The 20143-nt window shown below is 33.3% G+C and overlaps 1 protein-coding gene across 4 annotated transcripts in view; it reads right to left on the bottom strand.

The window, feature by feature from the left end:
- The window catches only part of LRP1B (LDL receptor related protein 1B), a 1884038-nt gene that overhangs the window by 476843 nt on the left and 1387052 nt on the right, over positions 1-20143 (bottom strand). For all 4 annotated transcript variants that reach the window (XM_003921997.4, XM_074399735.1, XM_074399736.1 and 1 more), the window contains 2 exons: positions 5458-5592; positions 4719-4848 (listed from right to left, as the gene is read on the bottom strand). In XM_003921997.4, the coding sequence (XP_003922046.1) occupies positions 4719-4848; positions 5458-5592 (265 nt within the window). The remainder of the gene's footprint in view (positions 1-4718; positions 4849-5457; positions 5593-20143) is intronic.

Below are 20143 nucleotides of genomic sequence, written 5' to 3'. Positions count from 1 at the left end.
TTCCTTTACCGCATTATCACCTATCATAATTACACACCATTTATTTACTGCTTTACCACTGGCTGGCGGTTTTTTCATCTTCTCCTTCCACTACTGACATTCTATGGAACTTATAACGTATGAACACCCTAGCTCATAGTACGTCATTTTTATTGCTCCAGGGATCTACCTAGAATCACTCTTTCTTAATATATAGAGCTGTGTTGATCACTCATTCCAGTTGTACCTTATCTCTCTAATCTTGACCTGGTCTACTCTTGATTTCCCACTATTCCATCACTAGCTTGTAGGCCTCACCTCCAGATTGGTAACTCAAAGTTAACCCATTACAACTGCCAACTTTGATCTGTAACCTTTTGCTCCTTTTTGTGCATTTTTTTTCTTTACTACCCCTACATTGCAAGCACTATAATTCAATGTCATATAAAATTACTGCTTATATTCTAGAAATCCATCCCAGCTGGTCTCACATTGCTTGGAAGTTCTTTGATGCATTATGGTGGAAAATATTTACTACAATAGCTTCAGCAAAACTTAACCTATTCACTTAAAGTTGCTAACCTTAGAAATGTAGACTAGCAGCTGTGACTTTCTTCAATTTCATGAATTTAAGCTCTAAAATACATTTGATCTCCACATTCTGTCTCTTCTTTCTCTGATGAGGAAGAAAATTAGCACCCACCTCATTTAATCCTCACAATTAACTGAAAGGATATAGGCATTTGAGACCAAGAAGTATAGAAATATCGCAAAGGCAAATGTAAAAAGTAAATGTCGAAATGGGGCTTCCAAACTGTAGTGGACACTGTCATGCTCGATATAAATACCCTCAAATGCTGTTTACCATTTCTGAGCTCTCAAATGACCTTTGTCCCTAACAGCGCACACTGACAACTTTCTTTGGAGGATTACCCTTGAGTCACTTGAATCTCCTCTCTCACAAGTGCAGACATTCAGAAATTTTGGGGATGTCTGTTTTCCCAGAGTGGCCTTTATCCACTGGCTAACTACTTGGGAATCTGAACACCAAGTTCCATTACTGTGAGGTAAAGTTTATACTCTAGAGTGCTCCCAGGAATCAGTCTGAGGCCAAGATTGTGTTCAAAATTAAATATTTGTCTGATCTCTTTCTTCCCCTTTCGACTGGCTATATTTCTTTCAGGTCCTGAGTTGACTTCTAATTCTAGAATCTCTTTCTGGGATACCTAGTGTAAGATACAAATCTTGACTCTCTGCTTTCTGTCTCTGATTCCTCCTTCTCTGCTCTATTGTTTCTTCCTTGTCAAGGCTCCTTGCTTGCTCCCTGGAATTTGTCACCCCTTTACGTTAATTTCCATCCTCTTTCTTCCAATCGGTTTTTCCCCTTTTTGCCTATGAATATCTGCAATATCCCCATACTAAGAAAAACCTTATACCCTACAATCTTCTCATCTTCTATTTCTTCTCTTTCCCTTTATCATGCAATTTCTGTCAGTTTATTCTGTAAATGCTGGTTCCACTTTCTAATCATTCCTTTATCCACTCTTTATATTTGACTTGTCTTTACTAATCTTTGAAACTGATAAATATATGCAACACCATTCTGATCACCAGTTACATGTTCTGTTCTCTGCTTTTTCTCTCTCCTGACTTCTTCACTGCTAGCACACTCTTCTTCCTTAAATGTTTTTCCTTTGACTTTCACAGTTCAGCAATTTTCCAAAGACTCAAAATGGCTAGGTTTTTTTTTATCTCTCTCTCTCTCTCCTAATCATTCTATCCCCTAACTATAAGTATTCTTCATTTTTGTTCTTAGACTTCTTTTTTGGACACTCTCTCTTGGATAATCTCATATACTATCACAGTTTATTACAGAGTCTAAACTCTGTTGGAATAAGTAAGAAGTGACTTTATATTTATCCAACTACTGATTCCATCTAGCTCTACTGAGTATTTCCTCTCCAAACTTTGCTGTCTCAGAAACACCCCATAACTTCACAGCCAATTACCATTAAATGAACAGTTTCATGTAGTTAAGAATGATTTTAAAGCACACTCTTCTTCCCTCTCTCCAACTTTGCCCTGACTCCTTTGGCATTGGGATTTGCAGTGAAAAAGATATACAATTATTATTATTTTTTATTTGCTGCTCTTTTCTTTTTATTTTAGCCTTCCTCTTACATATTTGTCTGTAGTTCTCTCCATTACTTGACCTGAGGATAAGGAGACAACACTTTTCTGCTGTCCACAGGGATGATAAATTACCATTCTTAAAGATTCTTTATGTTAAAGAATGTTACTACTTCAATAAACCTTTATCACACTTCTGATTTTAGCCTCTATATGTTGTTTGAAGCTAAGAGGAAGGCTGAGGAGAGAGAGTCCAGGACTGGTTTGGACTTCACTTGGTAAACTGGAGAAAGTGTGACCAAGGCAATTTTTTTAAAAAGTATAGGGAGCCCTACCAGCTACTATATGGGCCCAAGTTGTCTTCCAGCCACATCACCTACTCTTCCCTACATGTACCTCAAGTACCTATACTCTTGCTGATGGCTTTTGCATTGCCACTATCAAATCTTTAATTTTTATATTTCTTCTTCTTATAATATATACCTACCCCATCTCAGAAACCTCCTTTTCCTTCAAGTCTCCTCAACAAAGTTTCTACTACTCACATTTTTGTTGCTACCACCCTCATTTTTACTAGCTGATCAAATTATATGCTATCAACTTTGCATTAAAGCAAAGATAATTTTATAGTGATCTTGTAAAACTTATTACTTCAACATGCCATTTGGATATGAGCTTTAAATTTGAGTCTGATCAATTAGTCTTTTATTGTGCCTGAAAAAAAAGTCTTTACAAAGTGACACTATTCCTTTAACTGAAATGTGTACTTGTTTAAATTTTCGGTTTAAACAGAAAACTCATTGTGAATAGATGCATGCCAGCATACTTCACAGTATCTGCAAGTGTCTTTCATATGCACTAGTATTTTGTCAAGATGTACTGAATTGAAGCCTGAGGATGACATGGAGGGATGCTAACATGTCCTGGCTCACAGTGCCTAGCACTCAATAAATGTTCATTGAAAATAATGATAAAAAGCAGAGTATATGAAGATTCTTTTGCCTAATCTTCTCAATAAAGCTAGATTCAAGTAGGTATAGTCATATGGTAAGATAGATACGGAGCAATAACAGATACTTAAGAAAAAGCAGCTCTGGAATAACAACTTAAGGTTCTACAATGGGTTTGGATAACAAATCAAAAGGCAATCTACAGATTGACATGTAGCAGCAAAAGGCTTGTTAAATTGACCTGTATGAATCTATAATAGGCCAGACACAAGAGGTTCTGCACAATATAAATGGACTTATTGCAACTATGAAGCAAATAAATTCTTTATTAGAAACAAACTAAACGTTCAATTCCAGTGTACCTATGGGATTGCATAGCTTTCAAATTATATTCCTTCTTGTCATTAGAATAATGATTCACAGTCAAGAAATTGGTCAAATTTTCTCTTTTAAGGATATAATAATTTATTACAGCCAGGCACGGTGGCTCAATTACAGCCAACACTGTGATTGCACCACTGCATCCAGCCTAGGCAACAGAATGAGGGCCTGTCTCTAAAACAAACAAAAACTCATATAGCTGCTAGGCAGATGAATAAATATTAGTACAAATAATGTATAAAATAAAAGTACTAGATGCTATGGAATCAGACAAAAATCTAAACTATTTTCAAAGCCAAGTAAGGTTAAATAAAATTTAACAAGATAAAAATAGAAGAACATTTTCAGGTAAAAGGAAGAGGTTGGCAAAAGCTGGAAGTAGAAGAGAAAAATACATATTTAAAACACTAAGAGAAGAACAACAGAGACTGAGAAAGGAAAAAGACAATAACAGAAGCATCTGACTAAAAGTTATTATAGGGTCTGATTAAGGAGGATCATAACAGAAACTTTGGACTTTAAATTTAAAACAATAGAAATTCCTTGAAAGATTTTAAGTAAGCAGATGTATACTTTTACATAATCACTCTAGGCTTTGGTGAGCTTAAGAGACCAATTGGGATGTTATCGAAGTATATAAGGTAACATCAAATTTAATTAGAATAAAAATAAAGATAGAGAGTGGTGTACTGACAATAGATATTTAGAAGAAAAGCTAAGCAGAACTTGGTGGCAGATGAAATTCACTTCAATTTTATATATGTACAGTTTGGGTGCTTATGAAACATCCCATGAAAATGTCAAGACAAGTAGTTTAGAACTCAAAACAAAGAAAAAAAGAATAAAAAAGAAGGAGAAGAAAACAAAAATTTGGGATGAACATGTTTGACAATGATAGATAGATAAATGAACATTGAGTTTTTAGAAATATTTAGAAATAAGGAGGCCTATCAAATGGCTATTTTACTCATTCAATAAATAATTAAATACCTAATTATATAAACAATTCTAGGGAAGAGCTTTAAACTGAGAATCTAGAATCATGTTAATGCCTTTATTTGGATTTACATACATATAAAATAAATACATAATAAATGTGACTTAAATATGTACCATAATATATGAGCAAAGTGAATATAAACACTTTTTCTGCTTAGGTAAGATATTCTTGAACTTTGGCTCGGACATTACAGCTAAAGGTAATTATTAAATTTTTTTTCAATAGAACTTAGACAACTCACTTAAGACTTGCAAGTTATATGTAAATCTTAAAATTACCCTTTCTCTGGGTGCACAGCTATAGATCTTGGTTGATCCAGGCCTTGGGAAATAATTACATAACGGAAAGAACCATTGAGTCTTGCAACTTCAATTAAGTTGAAACCATGATCTGTCCAATATATGTTACCTAGGAGAAACAATAGAGGCGTTTATAATACAATCCTGAGAGAAAAATTACATATTTGTTATGACTGAAATTAAATTACTGAGCATTCACATAAGTATCAAGAAACTGTTTAGTTCCTACATTCTTTTTAAATGTGTTTCCTAAACAGAAAGCTATAAATAAACTAATATGCAAATACTTTCAAATCCTAATCTCACACATCTCTGATTTAAAGCATATAATGATATATTTACACGGTAAAAATAAGTTGAAACTTCTCCTGCCTAAAAAAGAGACCTATTTTAACTTTCTACTGACTTCAGGCAAAAGAGAACTTCTAATACTTTTGTTTACCTGCCTTATGGAGCTCTCAGTAGATCTGGGCAAAGTTAACACAACATAATCTACTTCTACATAAAAACACTTATCCAAAGGCTCAATAGCATTAGGAGGGAAGCCAAAAGCAAAAGAGACTATTACCCCTGTGGCTAGAAGTACAAAAAAAAAAAAAAAAAAAAAAAAAAAAAAAAAAAAAAAACTGTTACAAGTTAGAAGAGATTTTTTATGAAACAGTTTCATCCCCTAACAAAAAAGTTGTGTAACAAAAAGAGAAAAAGCCATGGATTATACCAGCAATCCAGTCAATAGCTATCCCTTCCACTCTTCCCAAGCCATTGGTAATGATATCTTCTTTCCAAGTTTGATCTCTTTTAGCTCGGCTAATTTTATTGAAGCCCATGTCTGTCCAGTAGATGGTATCATTTTCTATGGATAAGACACAGAAAAAAAAAATACACACACACACTATAAAAGGTATCAATATATGTTTTGGGATTATATTGCAACAATATCTTTTGGGATATCATCGTAGGTTGGCTAGATTATAAGTATTCTTCAGGATAATTTTCTAATATAAAAAGCATAAAACAAAGCATGAAAATACCATGAAATAACCTATATTTTAGTCAAATGATATTTCAAGTATTTTTTGAAATATTATGGAAATAATCTATTGTATCATTTATTTTCATTATTTTTTCTACTTATTTGAACTCAATAAATTCTTACCCTGAGTGAATTTGCAACCTTGATTCCAAACCATGTTATTTTGGATCACAATTTTTCTCTTTACAACCATACCTGTGTCTGAATCTCCTATTAAAGAGAATACTACTAGGGATAATCAACTCAACAAAACTTCAAAGTAGAGAGTGCAGAAAAAAACATAAGAGCATTTCAAGTACATAAGAATGTTTTAAGGATAAGGCCATCCAGAATGTACAAAGTCTTAAAAATGCCTCATCATCCAATTATTCCTTCTAAGGTACTAGTTTCTCAAATGTCAACTTCAAAACTCTTACATCATTTTTCAAACTCTCATTTTCCAACTGGGCTTAAGAATACTCGAAGAATTGTTCTATGGGATCACAGAGTCTTAAATAAGAGTGCTTTTTGAATATTTGAATGAAAAGTGTGTCTAAAGACTATAAATGAAATATATGTGTATTCATATGCATAAAGGATAGTAATTATAGACCAATGATTTTAAACGCAGCCACCAGAAAGACACTAGGGATGAATCATTAAATAATAAATTTGCCAGCAACTAAGTAAGTTTTTGTGTTGTGACCTACATGGCCATTTGAGGAACAAATCCTTTAAGACCAATAAAATTTCCCTCTGGCACACTGACAGACTATGGAAATAAAGAAAATGCAATTAGTATAATAAAGCCATTTATCAGTAAGCTTTGGGGTTCTGTTTCAAATGAAATATAGTCTTTAACCTCTTCAGGAAAAGATTCTAAATAGTTCCTGTTCTCAACAATGTTTAAATCAGACACACAATTATTAGAGGCAGAGCAGAGATACCCTATACAAATATATAGCTGGAAAGGAAAGATTTGTTTGATTTTCCCATTTTGTAAAATCATCAATTAACATTTTTTCCTTATTGAACTAGGGAATCAATCAACAAAAGCAAGTCTTATTTTTGCATAAATATTAAGCATTATATGTTGAGTCTAATTTTAACTAGAGCATTAAATATGCCATGGATAAGGACTGCATCTTCCCTAAACATTAGACCCATATGTCCAACTGTCTCTTTTATTTCTCTTCTGTGTGTAGATAAGGCAATCTTGATGTACAATGGAAAATTCTGAATGAAGCATGCTTCTCTTAAAGTCTTCTGCCTGACAACTCCCATTTCCATGGTGGTGTGATACAGTTGGCACCTCCATCCTCTGTTTCTTGGACTAAAAATATCAGATTGTCCTGATTATGTTTGCACATGCACCACATCCAATCAAGCGCCAGATACTCTCATATTTAACCCATTATCAAGTATTTTTGTTCATTTTATTTCTTCTTTCAATACATATCCATTATCCAACCACCTCACACCATCTACTACTCACATTGTAACCCAAACCCCTATTAACCACTATAGCCAGAAGTCTTGCAACAGCCTTTTAATTGGTTGCCTAGCTACCACTTTTGCTCCTGTACTTCCCTTTCCATATAAGTCTTGCTTTGCCCTTAGAAAAGTATAGATACAGAGATAGTTTTAAAATGTAAATAAGTTGGAATGAAGAAATTCCCACAGGGAAAAAATATATATAAATAAGAATTTCTCCCTGCCATCTCACACCAAACTCTACAGTCACTTCCCCTTTCATCCAAGGTAAAATTAAAGTTCCTTCCCATCAGTTTCATAATCTACCAACTCTCTCCAATCCTCCCTTGCCTAATTTTCTTCTACTCTTCCCCCACTTACCCATCTCTAGTAATAGCCTTTCCTGTTCTTAAAACATTCTTCAGTACAAGATTCTTCACATTATTTTTTTCTTTTTGTCTTAAATGTTTTCCCCAAGATATCTCAGCTGTCTTAGCGCTAATATCCCTTCCTGCTGTATCTTTCCTGACTATTCTATAAAATTATTCTTTTACCATGCTCTATTCCCCATTACCAAAATGTATTTTCCTCTGTAGCACTTATCATTATTAAACACATTATATATTCATTGGTTTGTTTGTGGTGTGTCTCTTTTGTTTCTCAGGAATGAAATTTCTATGAGGGCCAGGGCTTTATTTTATTTGCAGTTTTATTCCTGCTTACCTGGAATACTTCCTGGTACATAAGCTCAAAGTAAGCATTTGGTGAGTAATAAGGTAATATGATATGCTGTATAAAAACTGGTTGGGAGGCAGATACAAAGAAAACACATCTCTTGACATAAAAATGCTTATTAGCTCATTAAGGAACAGAAGATGTGCACATGGAGAGATGGCCAGCAACTAGAAATAGTGTAAGATGAGCAGCATGTAAGTCATACAGGCAAGTATTTTTGCGGGAATTCAAAGAAGAAAATCAGGACAATCTTTACAACAAAAAAAGGCATCTCTTCATTTCATATTACTTTCTAATAGCTTTATCAGCACTGTAAAATTATAGTCAGTATAATCATAAAAGCATTCCTTCCCATATAGACCACTACATCTTGCACATATCTTTGTTGTATTGAACTGAAATATTATTTTTGCATTTCTTTCTAGAACTAGACCACTAAATATGTCATAGTTAAGAACTGCATCGGATCCAATTTTTCTCAATATAGTCACATGTACTGTAGACACTTTATAATATTGAGGCTATCTTTAGATGGTCAAGACCATGAGATTACAGCATTGAGAAACTAACACGTTTTCTTGTATCCATTCTACTAGGTACATTTGGGAAATTGGTGAGTAAATTAATCATGCAATGATGCATTAAGGAAAACTAAGAGTAGAGAAGAATTAAATCACACATTCATATTCAAATCCCTTTTTCTTAACAGTTTTTTCACCTATATATTGTATTCCTGCACAAACACACACTAGACCAAATATTTGCTAAGATACAAAAACACATTTTCTAATGTCTGGAAATATCTGCAAAATAAAGACAAATTAGATAAAGCATGTTTTAATTAGGAAAGGAATCAAGTTGAAACAGAATAACGTTTTACAACAAACTGTAAAGATACAAAATGGAGATAGATGCAAATATAGAAAGAGAAGACTTTCATAACTGTGTCCTGATACTTATTTCCAAATACAGTATTTCTTGACTTTAGTTACCTACATTCAATAGATACTTATGGAATTCTTTCTTTGTACTAAGAATTACTGTAGGCATAAAATATGGTGGTGATCATAACAGACACTATCCCGTAATCAAGTAGTTTATATTCCAGAGTAAAATTAAAAATAAACTATCTTAAGACATATGGTAACCTGGTTATGTCTAATATAATTACAGAACTGGAAAACAGAATTTGTAATTTAAGATAATAACAATTATAATTACCTCTCCATAGATATAATCAGACAAATATGAGTCTTTGAAGCCATTTTTAAGAATTACCATATAGGGAAATTGACAGACAGCTATTGTATATTGCAATTATCATTAAAGTCAGAATTAAAGGGAAAACCATATATTACCATAATGATACTTATCTGTAAAGCAAAAGAAAGGCCTTTGACAATGAGAAATATTACACTTCTCAATTTGAGAGAAAAGTTTTTCCTGGGTATTTAGAGACCTAATTATGCAGGGCTCTGTCTGATAATAAGAAAAGGGAAATAAAAGTGTTTTAAAGTTTTTTCATCCTTGTCTGTATCCTTATGAATTAACAAACTCTTGCTGACCACCTTTTGCAAACATACTCTACTCTGTGTTATTATGGGCTTTTAGATCTTAGAAAATTCAGAGTTACGTTTTCTGGCCTAAATGTAAATTCTATTTCAGAAAACAGCATAAACATATTAAAATAAGCCAGGTAAAATATAATACATGAGTTTACCATGATGCTCTGTCCTAAAATAATCACCAGCACACTAGGAAGATATAATAACAAGGTGGAAAACATGGAGTCTAGGGCTGGGTTCTTATCACGGTTCTGCATTTATTGTGAATATTTCACAAAGTTACTTTTTCTCTTTAGGCCTCATTTTCCTCCTAGATAAATATGAATTAAAATATAAATATACGCATATAAAATTATATGTATTTAAATAACTAATAGAAGACAGAATTTACAGAATCTTTAGGACCTCTTCTAGCTATAATATTCTAATGCTAAGATTTTATTTTTTACTTGCACATGAAGGGAATACACTATCTCAATGTTCAGTCCAATTTTAGCTGTTATGAAGATCTTCCTTTTCCCCTGTAGTTTTGCTCACTTTAATTAGCTGTGTTTGTCCAAGTCTAAAAATGATAAAGGATATTTTCCCAGAACACGCTACTCATGACTTTTATGTCACATTTCTTTTTAAACTACAGGATTTTACATTTATTTCATTAAATGTCAGTTTGTTAAATGGGATCATGAATCCTACCTGTTGACATTTTTTAAAAATCATGTTATACAATGAAACTTTTTTGTGATATCCACAAATTTCATAAGTAGGTTTTCTTCATCTTTATTCAATCTAGTGATAAATGTGTTAAAATGGATCAAATATATGCTTTCAACATGCCACTGGAGACTTCCCTCTGAGGCAAATTGTTTTCCTTTTTGCTATGCCTTAGTAATTTATAATTTATATATATTTAAGTATATAAATCTTAAGTGCACAGTTTGATGAACTTTTGCATATGGAACACAACTATGTAGCCACTTTCTTGGTCAAGACATAGATAACTGACAGCATCACACAAGGCTCCTCTGTGTCTTCTGAGAGTCAGTATCTCTTCTCTTCCCTAGTGGGTAGCTGCTATTTTGACTTCTACCACCATAGAGTAGTATTATTTTAAAATTTTTCAAAAATAGCAAAATACAGCATGTAGTCTTTGGCCTGACTTCTTCCATTCAAAATTATAACTGTTGGATTCATCTTCTCTGTTGAATGTATCTTGCTTTTCCATGGTGTGAAAATGTCACAATACAATTTTTGCCAAATTTACAAAAACTGCCTTAAAGCCATGCAATGCCTTAATACTTCTAATTTATCTAATATAATGATGTCCAATCTGTTTTTGTATTGCAAAAATTTTGACAAATATAACAGTTAACACTAATCCAAACCACCATCATCTAACTTTTCAAAAATTACTCTTTTAAATATATTTTTGAAGGAAGGAAGCCTTCTCGTATCAATCCTACATTTTTCAATCATCATGTTTCTTGATGTAATATTTTGTTCCTATTCTATGCCATTTCAACCCAGACACCAAGACTAGACCTTTTTCTTCATTTACTTCTCACTCTCCCACCCATATTGATGTATAAAATAATTTATATAAACATGAAATACAAACAGTGAAATAGAATTTCTGGAAACATGGCATAAAGAGATTTATTATAATGACATAAAAATTCCAAACTGAAAATTAGCTATCTTTATTTTAAAAGGTATTCTGACCACACCTGCCTCTGGGGTGAAGTGGCAGTTTTATATCATGTCCCAGCCTCACACTATATCCCCAACTCCTCCCTCTTCTTCTTCCTCTCATTTCAATTTATCATCCCCTCCCCTCACTGATTAGCCATTTTCCAAAGAGAAACCCTTTCTAGCCATTGCCCTCAATTTTGGCAACCAACTTGCATTTGCAGTTTAAATTCAGTAGTTCTCAAATGGCTACCCATTAGAACTCCCTGAAAAATATTTTAAAATACCAAAGAGGCAGCCACAACTCAGAGAATTAAAAATACTTAGTCTGGAGTAGTGTAGAGGTGGGGAATTACTAGCTAACTCATTAAATGTACAGATAAAAAGAAAATAAGCTTTGTTTAACAGGGCCAGTAATCTTGTGAAGAAAATTTTAATTATGAAATGCTACACATCCCATGCTCCCTTACAATCCCATTGCAAATGGGATACCATTTGCTATTAGTGGTTCACTACTAAAGAGATTTTCAAGGAGAGATGAGGTTGGCTTGTTCTTCTATGGGAGGATATCAGATTTGGGGCTAGGTTTTTCTCCAGTTGAAAGAAGACTTTAACTTGCTAAAAAAAAAAAAAAAAAAAAAGGTTCAATCTTATCAGTTAGTTCTGACATGCTATTGGCCCCAGATCTCTTAGAAATCACTGGTCTTTCATCTATGCATGAATCAAGGAAGCCAAAGCACAAGGCAGCTCATAGAGAGATTACTTTATTTTGATTCTTCTCCACATACAATAAGCTAGCTACATTCCTGTTTGCATGGCAATTGAAAAATGTGGGAATAATATGACAAAGCTTTCTTCTTCCAAAAATATATTTAAAAAGGTGAATTTTGAAAGGTCATACCTTTGGCATATGGTAAATATATGGTTCATATGTGTCATATGCCATAGATACGTAATCTTTGATTGATTTTTTTCTAATTTATATAGATATTGTGAGCCCTGAAGTTAGTCATACTTCCCTCTTTGTACTAGTTATTATAATACAAAAATTACATTTATTTTTAAGTTCTAGCAAAAAGATAGAAGTGTAATATGTGCATTTTATCTTTAGTTTCATCTTATTTTTTCCCTTCTTTAATTTTTCTCTTTGTGTTCATTTCCTCACATCTTAATTGCTCATCTGACATTTTTCTCATTTTTGGAAGCTACGTAGTATGATTTTTGGAACAAGATTAGACATATATATTTTTGAAATATATCAAATCCTATAGATAATTGACTTCAAAGTCTGGCATACACACTCTAGAGAATGGCTAGAATACCAAGAAAATCCAAGACAATGCAAGAAAGTGTTAAAATCTTGGCTGCTACTTTTCTGTTTTTCATCTTAAAAAATTTTTATCTCTGTGTATATATTATATTAAATTATATTTAATACAGTAATAAGATATATGATTTATAAATAATTTAGTAATAAACCTGTATTTTAACTGAAATCTTTTTTTGTTCAAGTAGGTTGTGAAATGAAAAGAAAGGTTTAGTACTACCGATGAAGGTGCAACATTCTAACCATTTTCACAATATAACACACAGAAAACAAAGACGTCATTTCTTGTAGAAGGCTGCTTGTGACAGGAGGGACAGGCCTGAAATCTCAGACCTATTCATGCTGTGTCTTTATTCCCTAAGGATCAATGTCTCCACACATATATCACCCATTTTTGTCATACTACTGAGCCATCTCATGCTGGCTGAAACCTCTGGAGAAGGCTATTCGAGTTCTAAGAATTGAGAGGAAAGCAAGGTCAGTGAAGGTCATCAGGGATTACTTCATGGAGGAAGTGAAGCTTTTTCTAATACTTGAAGACTGAGTAGCATTTGGATTAGATAAGATGTGCAAGAATAATTTACTGAAACCAAGTTGAGATCAAGGACGAATTTACTAACTGCGGTCAATTTCAGAATAAGAGGAAGGGACAAAAAAATCTTTCCGGCCAGAGTGATGAGTATAAACTATGATGACAGCCAGTTCAGAATCCGTCCAAAGCCTCGGTACAGACAGGAATTATGTTGAACTTCCTATTCGTTTCTATTTTTGAAAGCATTTCTTCAACATTTTGCAGATTAATAAAGACCTAGGTTCTTGATATTACATATTAAAAGGGATTCAATCATAAAGTGCTAACAAATTACATGTGTTTCTTTCATTTTGACAAAGGCAAATCAATACAAACACTAATGGGCACTTTTCTTACAGCAACAAATCACTAAGAACTCCATTTTTGTAAGTAAATAAAATAAAATCTGCAGACTTCAAAGGTTTTAGATATCTTAATCCCTTTCAGGTACTATGTTATAAAACCTTAGATAATGTACATTCTCTTTTAAATTACTATTTAATCAAATAAAAAAAAAATAGATGTTTGTCTACCTTTTGTGTCCTGAATGGAATTTGCATTAAACAACTTATCATAAAAGAAATTCCGTTTTCTGGTTTTGAACTGTTTCCTCTCAAGGTAACGAAAAGAATGTTTCACATTTTGTTAAGCAATACCATTTTTACTTTTCAAAGCAATTGCACTGTGCTGTTTTTCACATATGTTAAGTTAGTTCTTGCAGCCCTTTTGTGGCTAATTTTGACTTTCAGGTAACACGTGAGAACCAAAATGGGCTGTCACCTTCTAGTCTTCTTCATATTAGAAAAGGACCAATAACTGCTCCAAGGATAAATTGTTTTCATTTATTCTGTTTTAGCCTTACACAAGTAAGCCACAAAACTGAGACAGCATGTTGCATAAATATGTCTTCAGGGGACCATCAACCGGTTTCAGAAAACACCGCCATTCCATTTTACTTTTATTTTTGAACAAGGAAAAGGCCGAAATCTTGTTCCTCAAATGTTCAGTTTCTAAACTATGACTCAAATGAATAAATCAGACAAAGAAGAAATACATAATTTAAAAACAGAGGTTTTCCCAACAGATGTGTTTGATTTTTTTTTTCCATCATCATCCCTGGTGAAAAAAAATAACTTACTTAAGAGGTTTAATGAATAGAGGAATGTAGCATAATAACTAAAGCCTTAGACATGGAGTTTTGATATCTCGAGTTAAAAAAACATCCCGGCTACATAGTGGCTCTATGATGTAGGCAAGTTACTTAACCTTTCTGTTTGGTGTTCAAATATGTGGACAAAATGGGAGTAATAGAATTGTGAAAATTAAATGAAGTCATCTGTGTTAAAGCACTTAATACCTAGCATTTAATAAACATAATAAAATATCAACTATCGTAAACTTTAAAATAAAAAGTATGTGATATAACAAAGTAATATATAGATATGAATGAACTTAGTAATTTCCTGTACCTTTGAAGTTTTAATTTGGTTTAGTTTAACATAATATTGTCTTTCTGCATTTAAAACTGAAAAGAAAAATGTGTTGGCATTTTCTTTCCAAAAGAGAAAGAGAGAGAGAGAGAGAGAGAGAGAGAGAGAGAGAGAGAGAGAGAATAATCTAATCTAGTTTTAATCTCATCCAAAGAAATAAATTCAGAAATAAAATATTCCTTAAAAATAATTAGACATTGTTATGTGTTTCAACATCATCATCTGTGATTTTTTAAACTAAAAGTTAACATTGATTTGGATGCACAGAGGCATCCCATATTTTTAGAAAGGTGAAATTAAGTTTAATGTTAATATTTACTACCATCACAGATAATTTTCTCTAAAAATTCCTTAAAATTGCCCATGCTTACTGTATAAGGGCTAGTCAAATTCACAGGTAACACATAGACATATAAGAATCTCATAACATGATTATTTCCTAGCATGACTTTACTGTTATTGAATCACAGCTATTTGATAATAAATTACAGTATATAAATGTGCTATGCTTGGGCTTTCAGGAAAAAAAATACACAATGATTCTTTTTGCAAACAAATTCCTGCTAAATATTTTTTTTAAATGTACATCAACACTTTTTATTGAAGGCCATGTGTATTAAAGGAGGTATATAAGTGACCAAGCAGCCTCTGTTAATCTTCCCAAAGACTAAGTCACCCTCTTGTAAGTATTGGTAGCAATCTATGTTACTTCTCATTTTATAGTAGGTTGCAGTTGCTTCTCAAACTATATTGGGAGTACCTTGTCAAAAAGCTCCATATTCTCTTTATAGTTAGCTACTTAGAAGCCAGTGCAACATTTCAGACATACAGAAGCTAGATGAATGAATGATCATGCAAGATTGCATTATTACAATAAAAAAGTTCAGATTCAACATGTCACTAAATAAACCTATCAGAGTTGCCCTCAATCTTCTCAATTGATGGGAGTAACATACTCCGCTTCATGCAAAGTAAAGGCCCAAGAGCTGTCCTTGATTCCTTCTTTGTCCTTATTCACCTAACCACCACATCCAATCAATCAGCAAGTCCTTCCGGTTCGAACTCTTTTATTTATTTATTTATGAAATCTACATACACCCCTACAGTTTCATCCAGGCTCTCACCATCTCTGTTCTAAATGATTGCAACAGCCTCCTAAACGGTCACCTTCCTTTAATTTTATTTTTCTCAAATACAGTCAAACAATTATCAGGATAATATGACTAAGGTGCAAATCAGAACTTTTGCTTAACATTCTTTATGCCCTTAGGTCCCTCATTAGCCTTTAATGAAGTTATGGCTCTTTAGTACATCATGCAAGGTAACCCACTTCAATACGTTTTTGATGACTAAAATACTTTGAACACTCACTCTTGATATATATTTTTAATCCATTATACATTTATACATTTATGAAAGATGAACAAAACTATAATTTTTTAAAACATACAGTATAACATTAAATACAAACAATTATAATACTTTCTTCCCCGTAATCGATTAAGTTATTCAGTTCCCAGAGTGTGTGCCTTGCTCCCCTCTCGGAAGAAACTGACTCAGACCATTAGCATTTTTCTGGTGTTGTCTCACGCACTTTCCTGCCTCTGTCTTGACTCTAGCAGCACTAGCCTGTTTGTAGCTGCCCCAACTCTCTGAGTACACACACATGTCATTTTTTCACCTCTTTACCTTTTCTCCTGTCATTTCCTTGCCTTTAATAGGAAACTATTACTCAGACATTAAGACTCAAATTTTTTCTCTGCCAGGAAACTTTTTGACCATCACAGTTGAAGTCATTGTCTTTCTTGTTGCTCCCCTAACAACCTGTGCTTCTCTCTATAACACAGAGATTGCACGACTCACTTTTTATGCACCTGCCTTTCCAGTTGACTGAGACTGGTTCTCATTCACGATATCTTCCTCCTGCTTTCCATACACGATAATTGAATAAATGTTGATATCCAATAAACAATAATATAAATAGAATCAAGTGAATAGTATAGGACGTATTAACATAGTATTATCTAGAGCAAAGAAGAGGGATATTAAAAAGTATCCTGCTGGCAATGTAAATGATTTAATAAGGTAGTAATATTTTAGCAGATTATTGAATCAGTTAAAGAAGCAATAAGCATTTACTAAGCTATATATGTCTTTATATGGCAATATATTAAAATCATGTGGCAGGTTATGATCACAGTATCATCTTATAATGAATTTAATTATATATCAAATGTAAGTTAAATGACCAAAATAGGATTCCATAGACTTTAAACTCAAAGACCAAAGCAAACAATTGTGTAATTCTCAATACCTAAAATTACAAAACTGTTTGGCAAGTCATACATCAAAAGATATAGCATTGTCCCATATTGTTTAAAATAACTCAATAATGAAATTATGCGATGTCTGGGAGTTATTTAAATTACATGAAACAATCTGGTCATGAATTGAAGTTTGTGATGGGTACATGAGAGGGGTTCATTATTCTCTTTTCTCTACATTTTTTTTTTTTTAATGTTTCAAAGTCTCCATGGTAAAATCTTTAAAAATTGCTCCACCAGACTGAAAGGAAGTTCCCATTTTACTTATCATTTCTAACTAAATTCAGAAACTTTTATGACAGTAAAATATATCAAAAAGGTATGTCTAATCTTCAATATTATTTACTTGGATGACACTCTTAATATCCTACCCATGAAAGAAACTAAAAAACTCCCATTTCAGTAAATACCTTACCTGAACTCTACCATATCGCCTGCAATGTTTCCATTTTAGGAGTGGAGAAACAGGCTTTAAAAAATTCTTGAAGGAAAAATGTATTTACATCAGCTAGGTTTTGGATAGCATGTATTAGAATTAATAACATTCTTGGTCTTAGCAGATCAGGAACAGGGTTACTGAAAACATAAGGAGTGTTGAAGCAGTTCAAGCAAGGGATGATTTTCACCTCAATTAAATCATGCTCATGCTGATGAAAGGTTAAAGATTACATTAGATTAGAAAACTAACTAGGATAAAATGCAGATTAAAAAAAATTGATCTCTTATCAGCTGTCGTTATCAGGTAAATGAAAAGACATATAATTTAATTGTTAAAAAGAAAGACTTAGAGTTAAAAAAAATGCCAGAGAGATAAAAGGAAAACAAGATTTCTTAAGAAATTTTGAGCCAGGCGCGGTAGCTCAAGCCTGTAATCCCAGCACTTTGGGAGTCCGAGGCGGGTGGATCACGAGGTCAAGAGATCGAGACCGTCCTGGTCAACATGGTGAAACCCCGTCTCTACTAAAAATACAAGAAGTTAGCTGGGCATGGTGGTGCCTGCCTATAATCCCAGCTACTCAGGAGGCTGAGGCAGGAGAATTGCCTGAACCCAGGAGGCGGAGGTTGCGGTGAGCCAAGATCGCGCCATTGCACTCCAGCCTGGGTAACAAGAGCGAAACAAGAGCGTCTCAAAAAAAAAAAAAAAAAAAAAAAAAAAAAAAAAAAAAAAAAAATTGATTCAGTGAGAATACTAATAAAATATTTTTAGAAAGTTTGTGATAGAACATCTTAATAAGGGTAGATCAAGGACAAAGACTTGTTCTGAAGTAGCTATCGTGAAATATTTTCAATTATCAAAGTAGAGATATAACAATTCTCTTTGTGTACACTTATTACACTTATGTGCATGTATGTGTGTCTGTATGTATTCTTTCCTCCTGCTATATTACCTTGAGCTATAACCCTCTGAGATCTTAAAAGAAAAACAGTGACAGACTAGTAGATAATTGGATAGGAGTCTACAATAGGAAACTCAGAATGAATCTTGGGTGCTTCAGGAAATCTTGTGAGTGACTGAGTGGACTTGCCATCCTCCTGACAACTTAAATTTCGTCAATGTATGGCAGAATAACACTTTATTTAAAACACATATAAGGGAGAATGTGACCATATAAATCCTGTAATATATGCCCTATTTTTTCCTGCTGTTTGTTGTTCCAGAGATATCTAAATGCTCAATTTGTAAGAAAATTGATTATTAGATACTAAAGCTAAATAGCACAAACTATGTCCACAGAAAGTTGTATATAAGAAAGATCAAAGTAGTACTCAAAGGAGCTAAAAACTAGAACAAAAATAAACATCTATCATTGCAGAAATAAACAACCTGGTGTAGTCACAACATGGATATTACTCAGTGCCACAAAGGAGCACCCTACTAACACATGCCAAAACATGATGGATGTCAAAAACATTATGTGACTTAAAACAAACCAGGCACAAAAGAATATACATTATGCAATTCCATTTTATAAAATTCTAGAATAGGCAAAACTAATCAGTGGTGATAAAAATCAGACTGGGGATCACTTTTGAGGATAGGTGGGCAGAAGCAACAGGAAACTTTTTAAAGTGAGGGACACCATGTCTTGTTATTTACTCATCAAAATTGATGAAAGGCAAACTTACTATCTGAACACTCTACTATGGATAAATTATATCTCAATATAAAAGAATAAAAAATACAGCAATATCTGCTTTAAATAAAATTTAATTATCATTCTTAATTGAATCACATACAGTAATTTTTTAGGTAGATTATCTGGCATCATCCTAAAATACAGCTGTGCCTTTTGTGTGCAGGCTCTGGAAATATGTCAGTTTAACCTCAAGAATTCCAATACAGAAAACATCTCATAGAATGATAAACCAAAAAAAGTTCAGTGACAATCCAAAGGGGCAGAATAATTGAAAACAGACTTTGTTGAGTATTTGCTACTGTGAAGGAAGCTTTCCTATCATAGTGAATATACAAATATAAATCAGACTTGAATCTTGCTCTCTAGGAAAATGAAATTCAAAAAGGTAAGAAGAAATGTGCATGAATAACTATAAATTAGAACGTTCCCCCAAAGATATATGCAGAAATTGGAATGGTAATCTAGAAAAGGTAAAGGTTACATCGATTTGGGGATTAGACTTGGAAGAAACTCTCAGAATGTGGCCCAAGAAAGAATGCTGTGCATTAGAATATGAAGAGAATGATAGAGAAGAGTCAGAAACCAGGTTGGAAGGAAGAATTGATTTCTGTAAAATACCTAGCTTGTTGGTTATGAGAAAATGGCTTTTAGTACTAAGAATTTGGGATTTTATTCTATGTTGATTATGATGATGGTGATAAAACAGTCACAGCTAGAATGTTCAACCATCCCAGTTTGCCCAGGACTCTCCTGATTTTAGTAGTAAAAGCCTAATGTCCCAGAAAAGCCCTTATTACTGAATATTAGTCTCTATGATCTCTAATTTTAGGATACATAATTGACAAATGGTCCCAGCTTCTGTGTTCTGAATCTATCCTCACATTTGTGATAAGCCTGCTCTCAGCTAACTACTGTGTGAAGCAGAGATACTAATGGTGTCCCATTCCTTCAACATTTGGAGTTCCCCTGACAGGCAACGTTGGCTTGGCAGGTGACAATGACTCTCCACCAGTCTTGCTGAAACTTTCTTGAAACTGCACCACAGTATGAGACTTCTCCTACCTGACTTAACTTCCTCCCCTC

The sequence above is a fragment of the Saimiri boliviensis genome, chromosome 5, assembly GCF_048565385.1.
Source record: "Saimiri boliviensis isolate mSaiBol1 chromosome 5, mSaiBol1.pri, whole genome shotgun sequence".
Taxonomy (NCBI): Eukaryota; Metazoa; Chordata; class Mammalia; order Primates; family Cebidae; genus Saimiri; species Saimiri boliviensis.
Note: the sequence above shows the minus strand (reverse complement) of the source record. Positions and strands in the feature narration are given on the sequence as shown.